The 11,930-nt window shown below is 54.3% G+C and overlaps 6 protein-coding genes across 6 annotated transcripts; 1 reads left to right on the top strand and 5 right to left on the bottom strand.

Moving 5' to 3' along the window:
- Positions 1 to 291: 291 nt before the first annotated feature.
- Positions 292 to 685, bottom strand: W97_01937 (uncharacterized protein; the record flags this gene model as incomplete). Its single annotated transcript, XM_007779840.1, has 2 exons — positions 292 to 366; positions 428 to 685. 2 exons carry the CDS (start codon positions 683 to 685, stop codon positions 292 to 294), a joined length of 333 nt encoding a protein of 110 aa, XP_007778030.1.
- Positions 686 to 1,367: 682 nt separating this feature from the next.
- W97_01936 (uncharacterized protein) lies at positions 1,368 to 1,973 on the bottom strand (the record flags this gene model as incomplete). Its single annotated transcript, XM_007779839.1, has 1 exon — positions 1,368 to 1,973. The coding sequence occupies one exon, from the start codon at positions 1,971 to 1,973 to the stop codon at positions 1,368 to 1,370; it is 606 nt and encodes a 201-aa protein (XP_007778029.1).
- A 737-nt stretch (positions 1,974 to 2,710) lies between these two features.
- W97_01935 (uncharacterized protein) lies at positions 2,711 to 3,598 on the bottom strand (the record flags this gene model as incomplete). Its single annotated transcript, XM_007779838.1, has 3 exons — positions 2,711 to 2,819; positions 2,876 to 3,372; positions 3,485 to 3,598. The coding sequence occupies 3 exons, from the start codon at positions 3,596 to 3,598 to the stop codon at positions 2,711 to 2,713; spliced, it is 720 nt and encodes a 239-aa protein (XP_007778028.1).
- A 614-nt stretch (positions 3,599 to 4,212) lies between these two features.
- W97_01934 (uncharacterized protein) lies at positions 4,213 to 5,845 on the top strand (the record flags this gene model as incomplete). The annotated part of the gene is made up of 4 exons (XM_007779837.1): positions 4,213 to 4,447; positions 4,499 to 4,717; positions 4,774 to 4,911; positions 4,965 to 5,845. The coding sequence occupies 4 exons, from the start codon at positions 4,213 to 4,215 to the stop codon at positions 5,843 to 5,845; spliced, it is 1,473 nt and encodes a 490-aa protein (XP_007778027.1).
- Positions 5,846 to 6,795: 950 nt separating this feature from the next.
- Positions 6,796 to 8,324, bottom strand: W97_01933 (uncharacterized protein; the record flags this gene model as incomplete). The annotated part of the gene is made up of 3 exons (XM_007779836.1): positions 6,796 to 7,355; positions 7,452 to 7,796; positions 7,880 to 8,324. The coding sequence occupies 3 exons, from the start codon at positions 8,322 to 8,324 to the stop codon at positions 6,796 to 6,798; spliced, it is 1,350 nt and encodes a 449-aa protein (XP_007778026.1).
- Positions 8,325 to 9,323: 999 nt separating this feature from the next.
- On the bottom strand, positions 9,324 to 10,664 carry W97_01932 (uncharacterized protein; the record flags this gene model as incomplete). Its single annotated transcript, XM_007779835.1, has 2 exons — positions 9,324 to 9,434; positions 9,492 to 10,664. The coding sequence occupies 2 exons, from the start codon at positions 10,662 to 10,664 to the stop codon at positions 9,324 to 9,326; spliced, it is 1,284 nt and encodes a 427-aa protein (XP_007778025.1).
- Positions 10,665 to 11,930: the final 1,266 nt, after the last annotated feature.

Here is an 11,930-nt window from a genome sequence, read left to right as displayed (position 1 = left end):
AGCATATAGTCGCACGGTAAGTGAAAGCAAGGGTTGTTGATTTGCATTCCAGCGTCGGTTAGGGCAATCAGCCTTCTCCTTTTAAGAAATCATGATAAATCTTTCTTTTGAACCTCATTGTAACAGCTATACTATCGATGCTTCGTTTTCGGGCGTCCCTCACCATAGCGCATTGAAGCCAGAGATTTTCACATCAGACGAACATCCTACCCAGCTCCACCGCCAGCCCGCCTTTGACAAACGACCCGATATTCCCATATACATCTAGTCCGAAGGAGATACCGACCACCGTCATTCCGGGACTCCCTGGTGCCTCTGCAATATAGGACTACTCACATCCCATTCCGTGTTCCATCCAGTGGGGGTCTAGGAGATGTCGTTAGCCAGTTCAACATCATTGTTATGAGGACAGGTCAAAACAACGTACAGGCCTCATTATCTCGGCTGCCACTCGCTTATAGCAATCTCTTTCAAAAAGTGCCATTTCCAGCTCTCTCTTCGTCGCTACGTGGTCTCCGCACTCCTCCTTCAGAGCCTTCTGCCATGCATCATTGTCTTTCTTCATCGATTGCAGCTTCGATTTCATCACTCGAAGACTTTCACGTAGGCACGAGACCTGGTGGTTGTGAAACTTGATGTCGTCGTCCGAAACGGGGCCCTTGACAAGCAGCTGAGCGTCGGGCATCCTTGTGAGGAGAACTTTCTTGGATGGTGGTTGCGCTAGTGGGGGGACGTTGAAGTAATGATGTGGGGGCCGGAAGTGATGTTATGTCTCTTGGTAGGGAGGCGGTGCTAGGCAAAGGGTTGCTTTTTTGAATCCACTCTTGCACGTAATGCGAGACGCTATATAAAGCGGACGTTTGCTCGAAGGCGGTATCGCAGGGCATTGAGGAGAGACAACTAGATACCCGAGACATGTCTGGCACTGAGTCCCAGCTTTAATGCGTGAAACAGTCGCAGCGTGCTCGAACGAGATGGCGGCGAGCGATTGGTAGAGGGTCTAGCAATGGAAGCCTGCGAAGAGAGACTCGAAGGCTAGACTAAGGCAAAGATGTACTTGCAGGTAGTCTTTTGTGAGGTTTGCGGGCTTTCATTGCAGTAGCGCTGTGTGCCGCCAGCGATTGGAGGCTTCGCCGAAAGAGTGTTCATGAAGATCGGGTGGCAAACGGACTGAAAAAGTTGTATTACAGCTACTGTGAGGTTTCCATAGAGATATACAGCTCATGAATAATTATCTCTTGACTTTCCCACCATATACATCGCCCTTCCCGAGACAAAGCCGCCAAAAATGAGTCCTACCCCACAAATGCAGCAACTCATACCAATCGTCCGTCTCACCCAACCCTGTTTGACAAGCAGACACAGCCCTACAGCACCCACTGCATACCAGCCAGCAAAGCAGCAGCCAGAAGCTCCGAGTGAGTGAACCCGACGCCCACAGCGCCACCGGTGAACATAGACGGAGAGGGACGAGTAGACGTAGGAGTCGTTACATTCGTGGTAGACGTGAGAAGCGGCAGATGCGAAGAGGATGACGAAGAAGACAATGCTGGCAAGCTAGAAGCTGTCGAAGTGGTCCCCAGAATCACGCTCGAGAACGCTTCAGCGCTCGAAACGGTAACAGATGTTGGAACCGGAACGGTAGTCGGCTCAACGATAGTGGAAACCCTGGTAGTCGCATCGACGAAGGTCACGGCGCCGCATACACCACTGCATGTCCTTCCCACGGGACAGCAGCAGTCGTCGCCATTGTCGTCAAGGAAACAAGCGTTCCCGGGAGAGCAACCGCCTTGTTGTTTCTGGCAGCAAGTCCAGGTCGTGGGGATGCAGAGGACGTCGGAGCCGCAAGGCTTGCGGTTGACCTGCTCGACGCAAGGGACGTAAGACTGGCGGGGGAATAGAGCTGGTGCGTGCTGGGCAAGAGTGAGACCGGCGAGCAGGACCGTTAGGCTGAGAGTGGAGGAGGAGAACATAGCGATTGTCTGGTTGGTTACTGCTGACTGAGAGGTGGTTCATACGATTGAGACGTCTTGAAGAACGACAGGATGCGGTGAAAATTGCGGCGGCGACACATCTATTTATTGATGGACTGAAGACACGATTCAGTACCTGAAAACTGGTCGGGGTCACTGGTGAGCAAGACACGGCGAGCCTTGCCGACAAGCTCGTACCTGCATCGCGGGGACCAATCGCCCAGGTTTCAGCTGGCCCGATTGGGAAAAGTCAGTCAAGGGCTGAACTTTACTGGAGAAGTATCCGCAAAACACAAGTCAGAGCGAGCTGTGTTGCCTGCGTCAGGCACCGAACTCTCCGATGTTCATTGTTTTCTCGATGTCGCACTTCGGATTGTGGCTTGCGGATACGAACGCCGCTCGCTTTGCGAACCATTGTGCGCTCCCAAACAACCAATCGAGTCTCAGTCTGCGCGACTGCTAGATGCTCAACATCCTCAACACATTTTCGCGGGGCCCCACGGATTGACATTGAGGACAACGGCAGGAACCGAGCACGCGACCGCGGGGAAAGCGGCTTAGTAGTTGTTGCAAAGAGGCCGAAATAGGTACGGAAAGGCATGCCCGTACCATTGTCGGGTTTGTTTCGGGGTACGCGGAGGCGGTCCGAGGACTGATGCATGCTCACTTGGCCCCCGCTGCCCTCGAGCTTATTCGGCCTGGCATGGTTTCGTTTTGCAAACAGCAGGTGCGTGACACTACAGATCCATCTCATCTTCATCGTCTTCAGCCGTGCCCGCGTAGCCGTTGTCACGTTCTTCAGCCTCCCTCTCTCGCCGCGCTTGTTCACGGGACGCACCAATCTTCCTGTATACCGTCACATCAGTAGCCATGCCGAACAAGGGAGAGATTCATTGACCCACCTTAGCCCGTCAATTACGCCTCCAATGAACGCTCTTCCCTCCGCGACCTCCATGCCACCAACCCCGTTCATTTTGACGCCGCCTCCTGCGTCCAGGACTGCAACGCCAGCCCTTAACTTGGCAGTCCTAACTTCTCTTAGATCCCGCATAAGCCTTCTCACCTGATCGGGTTCTTCGAAATCATCTGGCGCAGCTTCAAGTAGTATCTCCCCTAGTTCAAGCCAGTGGTAAGGTAGCGCTTCTGGGGGCGCATCGGATGTGGCAGACAGCAGAAACGGCGGACTCGTGTTGTTGCTGCCGGCGGAAGGTGCTAATCGCGGGGGCGGAGAGAATGCTTCCTTGGAGTGCTCGATTTCGAACTCAAGGATAGCGGAGAGGGAAGTGGGCGTCAGCCATGGTGGAGGTGATATGTTCGCTCGGCGTTGGCGCTTCAGCAGCAGGGCGAGCCAGAGCGGGATGTTACTTCTGTGAGGTGGGAAGAGAGCTGCTGTCGGGCCCTTCGATAGTCGCTATATTAGTCGGAGAGCTCTTGAAGTTGAGGGAGGACTAGAGGCGGATAGAGACATACTACATGCTGCCGCACGCCGTGGTGTCGCGGGGTCAACTCACTCCGAGCAGTTCGAGACTTTCGAGACGCTGGCGGGGGATAACAGTCACGAGCTCCATTTCACAGAGGAAGGCAACTTCAGGAGGCGTCAAGCCAGGTGGGAGAGGCAGCGCCATAGTTGGTACCAGGACTCAATGCGGTGTTGTTGCTTGGTGGTCTGAAGCGCTTTTGACTTCCAAGGCTTCGTAGAGTGACAGAGCTCCGGCTTTACCCGATGTTCGCCCGGTCCTATCAAACCTCCATCTTCCCTTCTATATTACTTTCCGACTGGTGAGCCCATTGCTGGCGCCAGAGCCGCACGCGACAGTGACTCTTGGCTTGTATCCGGTCGTTATCTCCCTTGTAAGCCATTTCATGATGCGGAGCGTTCCTGCTGCTGTAAGATATATCCCCTTTCTATGTGGGATACCTTGGTATTACTTCGTGAACACGAAAGTATCACATCCATATCTGGTAAGTCAAGATACACTTTGTAAGTCTTGGGTATGAAACCTCATTCTACACCAGGACGAGGTCTTTCACGTCCGTCAAACCCAAGCATACTGTGCTGGAAACTTCTCGCAGTGGGACCCGAAGATCACCACACCGCCAGGGCTGTTCGTCTTATCCCAATACTCCGCCGCTACTACAAGTCTCCTGTCTGATACATTTCAGGTATATCTTGTCCTACATCGTCACTCGGTCAAGAATCCCCTGTGACATTCTCAATTTAAGGGCCGTTGGCTGGCTCATGCCCGCAATCATTGCTCAACTTGCTTTCACCGTACTGAGAACCGGAAAGGGCATTCCCAGCGGAAGAGGCGGCGCCGAGCTTGGATTACTGGGTGACGGGAAGCAGAGTACGATCCGTGCCATCGTGTCTGCAATCACCATATCGCTCTTTCCTCCGCTGTTCTTCTTTTCTGCCCTATTCTACACTGATGTGGTATCCACCTGGCTTGTGCTTATGAGCTATCAGTGCATGCGTAAGAGTTGGAGTGCTGGATGTCCAAGGTGGCGTTCATGGCTCACAACAGTCGTGTTGGGCGCCGTCTCCTTATCCTTTCGCCAGACGAACATCTTTTGGGTAGCGGTCCTCCCTGCTGGCTTGAGTGTGATTCGGGAATTGAAGAAAGCTGCACAAACTTTACGAAGAGACAACGGTCAAATACCGAGAGCCTTCCTTGAGGTTGTGCGTGACAGCTGGGAGGCATCGGGGGTCTATGACATTGCGGTTGAAGACGCTTCCTTCGAAGGTAGTGCATCGGGTACCAAACTCAGGCAGCAATCAGTGCTAAGAAAACGTTTCTAGATTACGTGAAGGTCGTTATGTCCATCAGTATCGCAGCGGTCAAGAACATCTCAAAAGTTACCACAGCCATCGTCCCCTACCTCCTACTTCTCGTATCGTTCGCAGGTTTTGTAGCGTGGAATGGCGGCGTTGTGCTTGGTAAGATCCCCGGTAGTCCTGAGCATTCTGAACAGTATCCTGACTAGGGCCAGGTGACAAGTCCAACCATGTTGCAACCATACATCTACCACAAATGCTCTACCTCTGGCCCTACATAACCTTCTTCTCCTTCCCGCTACTTCTACCTCACATCCTCGCACCTCTCGTATCTTTGTTCCAACCACGCAGGACCGATTCCACGGGCAAATCCCTATTCTCGTTGACACCAGCAGCCTTCCTCCCCCGCACGTGGGTATTCCTAACCCTGACCGCGCTCGCAATGGCCACAGCCCATTTCAACACGATCATCCATCCCTTCACGCTAGCCGACAACCGCCACTACGTCTTCTACGTCTTCCGCATCCTCCTTCGACACCCCGCCATCAAGTACCTCGCCGCGCCAATCTACGTCTTCTGCGGCTGGACCTGCGTTCGCGCCCTGGGTGCTCCGCCTGACCTTACGGTTCTCGGAGCCGACGCTCAGGCTGTTAGCAAACCAAGACCGGCAGCACGGCAACCCCGAGAAGCGAGAGCGAAGACGCCTGGCTGCGATGTGAGCTTCGTCATTGTGTGGTCAGCCACGTGTACGCTATCGTTGGTTACAGCTCCACTAGTCGAGCCACGCTATTTCATCCTCCCGTGGCTGATGTGGCGCTTGCACGTCCCTATTGCCGGCGGGTACTCAGACTCCACCCCGCCTGCGGAGCCAGCACCGGCGTCGGAGAAGCGGTTAAAGCAAGAATCGTTGAAACCGCCAGAGGAGCAGTCTCGGTGGCCTGTTATCATCCGAATCCTGCGAGCATTGCAAATAAATGCCGTTTGGCTCGAGCTGGCCTGGTTCCTGGTCGTCAATGCGGTCACGGGGTATGTGTTCTTGTACAAGGGGTTCGAGTGGCCTCAGGAACCGGGTCAGGTGCAGAGGTTTATGTGGTGAACTGTATGGTGGGCTGGGCTTGCCTTTCGTGACGGGGCACGGTCACAGTGGGTCCTCTCTGAGAATGGGGGTTTCTTGAGCCCGAAGGCAGAGCGTGTAAGCATTGTGCATCTATTACACCAAGCGCAGACGGGAGGAAAGCCAGAGGCCAACTACCGCAGTGGTGGGGCTCGGCGAGGAATAGGCCGAACTGGAAGATGACTAGAGGGAAGGATAGAGGAATGAGCGGAAGATACATATATGGAAAGGCCACAGTCTCGATTGACCGCCCGGTAGTAGCTCGCCCGTATGGAAGAGGTATTTACAAAGCCGGGGAGAGCGTTTATCAGGCTGTGGACCGTGATTATTTTGATTGAGAATGTTTGTGGCTGGCTTTCAATTGCCTAACGTGGGAGCTTTCAGTCTCCAAGCGCAAGAGATAATCTAAACTACCCTCCTTATTGTTGGATGATGCGAAGCAACCATGACCACGTGATTAATGCGCCTGCTGAACAACAGTGATTTCTATGAACCCGCATCAATCTGTAAACATTTGAGTAAGGGATGTTTGACGTGAAAACGACTCGACTCCCCCATTGATGCTGCATACCTCGTGCCGGATCCGAGTGAGCCGGAAGGGATTCAGGAGGCCGGAAGGCGTCTGGAAGGCGCGCTTGACGAGCTGATCTTATGAAGGCGACTGGAAACGAACTACCCGGTCAGAGCTACGAGATCGTGATGATAGGTTCGGCGAGACTTCAACACCATGAAGCTAGGGAAACCGGGCCGTCGTTAGCATGAAGCAGAAGGTCTCTGTCTGGACGGTGAAAACACCATGTATACAAACTAGTCACCCATTCGCAACGCGGACCCGGTGTCCTAAGTATCTCAGATCTACTCCTGCTCCAAATAGCCCGGGTATCCCGCTCTACATACAGTGTAACCTGCAGATGTTCATCTCAGTGTTCTTTTTACTCCATATCTTCAGCTTCACTCCCTAGTTCCTCGTCCACTAGGTCCTCTTCCCCTCCATCACCACCCTCGTCATTCGCTTCGCCATATCCTTCCTCCTCCTCGCTACTATCCCCCTCACCCTCGCTCTGACCCTCACTACCAGGATTGTAGTCCTCCTCTTCCTCATCCTCCGCATCCTGCAACAGCCTCTCAGCCTTCGTTAGCTCTGACTCCTCATCCTCATCCCCATCCACCGTCCCATTCGCCGCCTCGCCGTTCTTCTCCGCCTTGACGTTGACGTTGTACACCTGTGCCCTCCTGCTCGCCGCCAAACTCGCGTCATTGAGGCCGTGGCGCTTGATATACTGATCGATGCCAGCATAGTCTGCCTGATCGAGCATGCTGAACTCGATCTCTTGAGACGGTGCGTTGGGTGTGTCGTTGGTTGTGACTGCGAGGTTGAAGGTGCGCTGGAGGACCGAGGTGTAGGAGATAGAGGCGATGGCGGAGAAGGGGAAGTAGAAGAGGGGTTTCTTGAAGGCGAAGAGGATGCCGGCGGAGGTGAAGAAGAGGTAGCCTGCTCGTAAGCGCCGGAGTAAGCAACGGATCCTGTTAAGGGGCCAGACGAACTGTAGCAGCACGGACCGGTAAGGATCGAGGAGATGATGCATACCTTCTTTGCTGCCCCTGTGCGCTTTGACGCTGTACACTGTCTCGCCTTTGCGGGACGGGTTGACCAGCGTACTCGCGAACTCTTTCTCGTCGGGTAATACCACGCTCTTCCCGAATTTCTTCAGCTGCTCATTGAGCGCATGACATGTTTTCGCCGGCTCAGGGTCCTCTTCTAGCCCTTCATCCTTGAGCGCTTTCGCCCCTGGCCCCTGGTATGTCCAAACAATGGGCTCGGGCGCTGGTTGGCCAGGTGGAGGTGGCTCGATACCGTTGCCGTGGTAGGGTATGACGACGAAATTATCAGCGCGCTTGGCGCGGTCGGGCACAGGGAGGCAGAATATCTGGTCTGGCGTTGGTGCGGTTAGCATCTTGTCTCTCAATTACACGCTCAGTACGTGCAGTGTGAACACAGGACGGAGGCAAACCCACCGATATCTTTCCAGTCCACGCCGAACTGCACTTCGCCTTTACCATCTAGAGTCCGGATGCCACCATCTACGCTGTTCGGGGTTGTCCTTATAAACTCGTAACGCAGTTTCTTGCGCGCTGGTAGGGAGAAGCTGGTGTCGTCGCCAGAGTAGAATATCTCGCCGGCAGGATCGCGCCAGGCCGGTATCGCCTCACTCGTGCCATTCTGGATTGGTACCGGCTCGTTCAGCTTTCGTTTCTTGGAGGCCGGCTCGGTAGATTCAGGCAGTGTAGCGGCCCCGGGCGGCGGGGAAATGACCGCAGTAATTGCCACAGGCGGACCAGGGACGGCTCCTGCGGCCTGTGCTGCTGCGAGGTTGGCATCTCGAGCAGCGATGAGCTCGATGATATAGCTCGAGATGTCGCGTATAAGTTTCTGGCTGGGGACCGCTGAGACTTTGTGCATAAAGAACGTCAGCGCAGCACTTTTTGGACAATATCACAGGCATCAGTACGCCAGTCACTATTGAATATGCGCCGTTCTAGCTCTGGCCGCTCAGCGAAGGCTGCCTCGACTTCAAAGATTCTGTTGCCGGTATAGCCCTTTTCAGGGCGCACGGGACGCGGGTTTCGTGCTGCGTCGTTAAGCGGTCTAAACGCCATGGCCAGAGTTTATGAGGAGGTGGTGATAGGAGGGTTTAGCGGAAGTAAGAGGTGTTAGGAGACGCATACATCAGTGACGGTTGATGCCAAGAAACCGCCTCCGACGCGACTCGTGGTCGGCGGGAGGACTAGCGCGAGGCGTGATCCGCGTCCTAGAGAACACCTTGATTCAACCTCACTCCTCGAAGAATGGGAAACCATCTCAGCAGGTTAACCATATGAGACTCCATATCACTGGCACCGGGTAGTTCCAACTCTTCTGTTTAGCGTGACATGTAGCGCCTTAATCAATTCATCGTCACCGACGAGAGTCACCATCATGGGTATATAGCAACTCATGCCCTCTCCATGATGCATTCAGTTCTCCTGCTGTGTATGATGAACAGTGGTTGCATCCCGCACCGCAACTCTACAAGACTGCGCGTGAACACCGCCTGCTCATGTGACCCCAGCCCTCATGCCACTCAATACTCAACACCATAATGTCATTTGGTGATAGCGGCTGGATGTGGACTGCAAAATCCGCCATCGTCAAGCGCATAGGAGTTCTCTTGTAGTCACGGTGAGATCCCGAAAGGCCATCAAGAGATGTACATCTTCACACTATGTGTGGCAGGACGTTTAGTATATGCTAAGCAAGAAGTGGTGATTCCCAAGCCTGACTATCCAGTGTGATGCGCACGGAGGCGCCAGCAGGATGGGAACAGAAAACACAATCATTAGTTGGACGCAAGGAAACAAGCCACCATCCCACGCTACTATCCCACGCCCTCACTTCTCCCACCGTCACAAGCAGCTACATCTAACGAGCCCACTTGCTGTCTTTCAAGCCCTTGCCGCCGAGCCACTCATGGTGTGCCTGGACGGCCTTGGCCTTGGAGAGAGGGCGGTCAACCTCATCGGTAGAGTCGGCCTATATCGAATCCATTAGATGGTGAAGTTCTCTTGTGAAACAAGCGGTGAGACTTACAAGCTCTTGGGCCAACGAAGCAGGGGCAACTGCAGCAGCAGGAGCACCTTCAGTCGCGGTAGACGGAGCACCTGGAGTGGTGGCGGGAGCCTCAGAAGTGGCAGCGGGAACCATAGGCGCATCAACCACATCGACGATGGGAGCGGCAGCAGCAATAGCTGGGCCGACCGGTTCAATAACCGGGCCAGAAGTAAATGCAACAGGAGCGGCACCGAAGAAGACCGGAATGGCGGAATTGGTCTCGTTGACGGTCGGTGCAACGACGGGGCCAGCAGGAATTGCAGGAGGAGTACGGGAGGGCATAGCAGGAGCAGCCGTAGTGACGGCTGGAACCATCGGAGCTGCGGCATTGTTGGTGGGAGCCGTGGTCAAGGCAGCCGGCGCGGGAGGCACGATGATCGGGAACATCCCATGGATCGACGCCGCCTCATGAATCGATTCATTGATCGACTCATGAATAGACTCATGGATGCTCTGGAAGTCTGCAACATCGTCTCCTAGCCCAGCTTGGTAAACCCTGATATGGCGATGATTGCGCAGGAGGAAGACGTGGTAGTCTGACTGGGTTGCCTCGTCAAGCTCGGCGGGCGTGAGAGTGACACATTCCTCGCGCGTGGGCGAGGACACGAAAATTGGTCGATTGTCCGAGGTCGTGGCGACGGTGGGGCGAGCCGCATGGGAGGTAGTGAGAACAGCCTGTGCTTCCTGAGGATTGGCAGCAACTACTTCTTCATCAGCCTCTTCACCTAGATCATCGACGGCACAGTCGCTACTGCTCGAGTCCCAGCCAAGGAATGAGTTTCTAAGACTCGGGTCTGGGAGCTCAGTAGCAGTGCGGTTGCGATGGTGGACGCACGGGGTGGCGGAACAGATCATACCCTCTGCAATGTTGGTCTGATCTTCGACCCCTTCTGCGACCACGGTCTGGTCCTCAATAAGAGTTACACCAGACATTCGCACGGTACGCTCTTCCGTCTCATTCTGAATACCGAGTGCGTTGATAGCATCCTGTTGGAAGCCAAGTGTATCATGTTGGAGTCCAAGGTGCTGAATAGGACCAATTGTCCGACCGCCAGCCGGATCCTCGAAGGAGTCGTCTTGGGGCGCGAAGCAAGATTTGAGTATTCCAGACGACTTGGCCTTGAGCTTTGCCATAGCCTCACGGAAGGCCATATCGTTGTCCTCGGTTGATGGATAACGTGACGAAGATCTTGTGTTCTTGTTAGTTGACGGAAGATCTTTGACCATGTAGCAATAAAATAGATAAAGGTGAACTGACTGGTTGTTGGAGCTTGAGTTGCTTGGAGGCCGACCGGACGTACGCCTGTCACCCTTATCAGTCGACAGAAGATCTTGACCGCGTAGTGATACCAGGCAACAAGAGTAGAACTTACGGATGGCTTGGAAGATAATCACCGGCACTATCGTGCGTGTCAGTTGATCAGGACCGTTCAAGATACAAAGAGTGATGGGAATGGAACAAGTGATGGAGGAAGGACAAATGAGGGAAGAGGACGAGTGATGGAAGGTGGACTTGCGTTTGGTGAAAGTGGCGATCAGCCTGAACCGCAGCGGAAGATCTAGGCAGGCATCAACGTATCAGAGATCTTCCCCTATTAGCCGCGAGCAATTACTAGAGATGAACTCACCGGCTGGCTGATGCCGAAGGAGCAGGACGCTTGAGCGGGCTACCGTGACGAGAGACAGTAGTGGTGTTGGAAGTATGTCTGAGGTTGAGTTAGTTGGCAGAAATGTTGCCTTTATATGCAGGGGGACATTGGCCGGAAGTGAAGCTTACCCGTAATTTGCAGGCCCCAGTGACGTGTGGACGTGAGAGTAGCTGCGTAATTCGACAGGACGTGGAGGAGGAACGCTACCGGCCTTGAAGAGATTGCCCTTGGGCACGAGAGCACCGCGGTTGAAACGTGCCAGGTGGCCGTCGTAGAGAGATGGATTGGCCAGAGCCACAGGGTCTGGGTGAGGATCGACTTTTGAGAAATCTGAAGAGAAGGGGGCACACGTCAACTGAGGCAGACTGAGCTGTAACGGAGGAACGTACTGTGCCACTCATTCTTCATGCCACCTCGACCTCCCACGGCAGCTACAAAACCCCTGAGGGCATCCGGGTTAGGCAGATCCTCTTTACGCTCATCGTCAGCAGCGGATGTGATTTGATTACGGCGCGCGAGGCCGAGATCAGCCTGTGCTCAGCGAACTCCTGTCAGAAAAATGTCCCGGCATGACTTCAACCGTCCTCTTTCCGGGCGGTTCGCAGAATTGCAGCACTCACGACAGCGCGCTCATAGTCACATTGCGAGCACGCGCAGTGCGGGTGGTGGGAGCGCTCCCCCATATTCCTTGCGTGTTGCTGTTGCAGAGGGGAGGAATGCTGCGTGTGAAGATGTTGGCGTGAGATTAGAAGTTGGAACGCGAACTGGA

Source organism: Coniosporium apollinis (assembly GCF_000281105.1).
Source record: "Coniosporium apollinis CBS 100218 chromosome Unknown supercont1.7, whole genome shotgun sequence".
In the NCBI taxonomy this organism is placed as follows: domain Eukaryota; kingdom Fungi; phylum Ascomycota; class Dothideomycetes; genus Coniosporium; species Coniosporium apollinis.
Note: the sequence above shows the minus strand (reverse complement) of the source record. Positions and strands in the feature narration are given on the sequence as shown.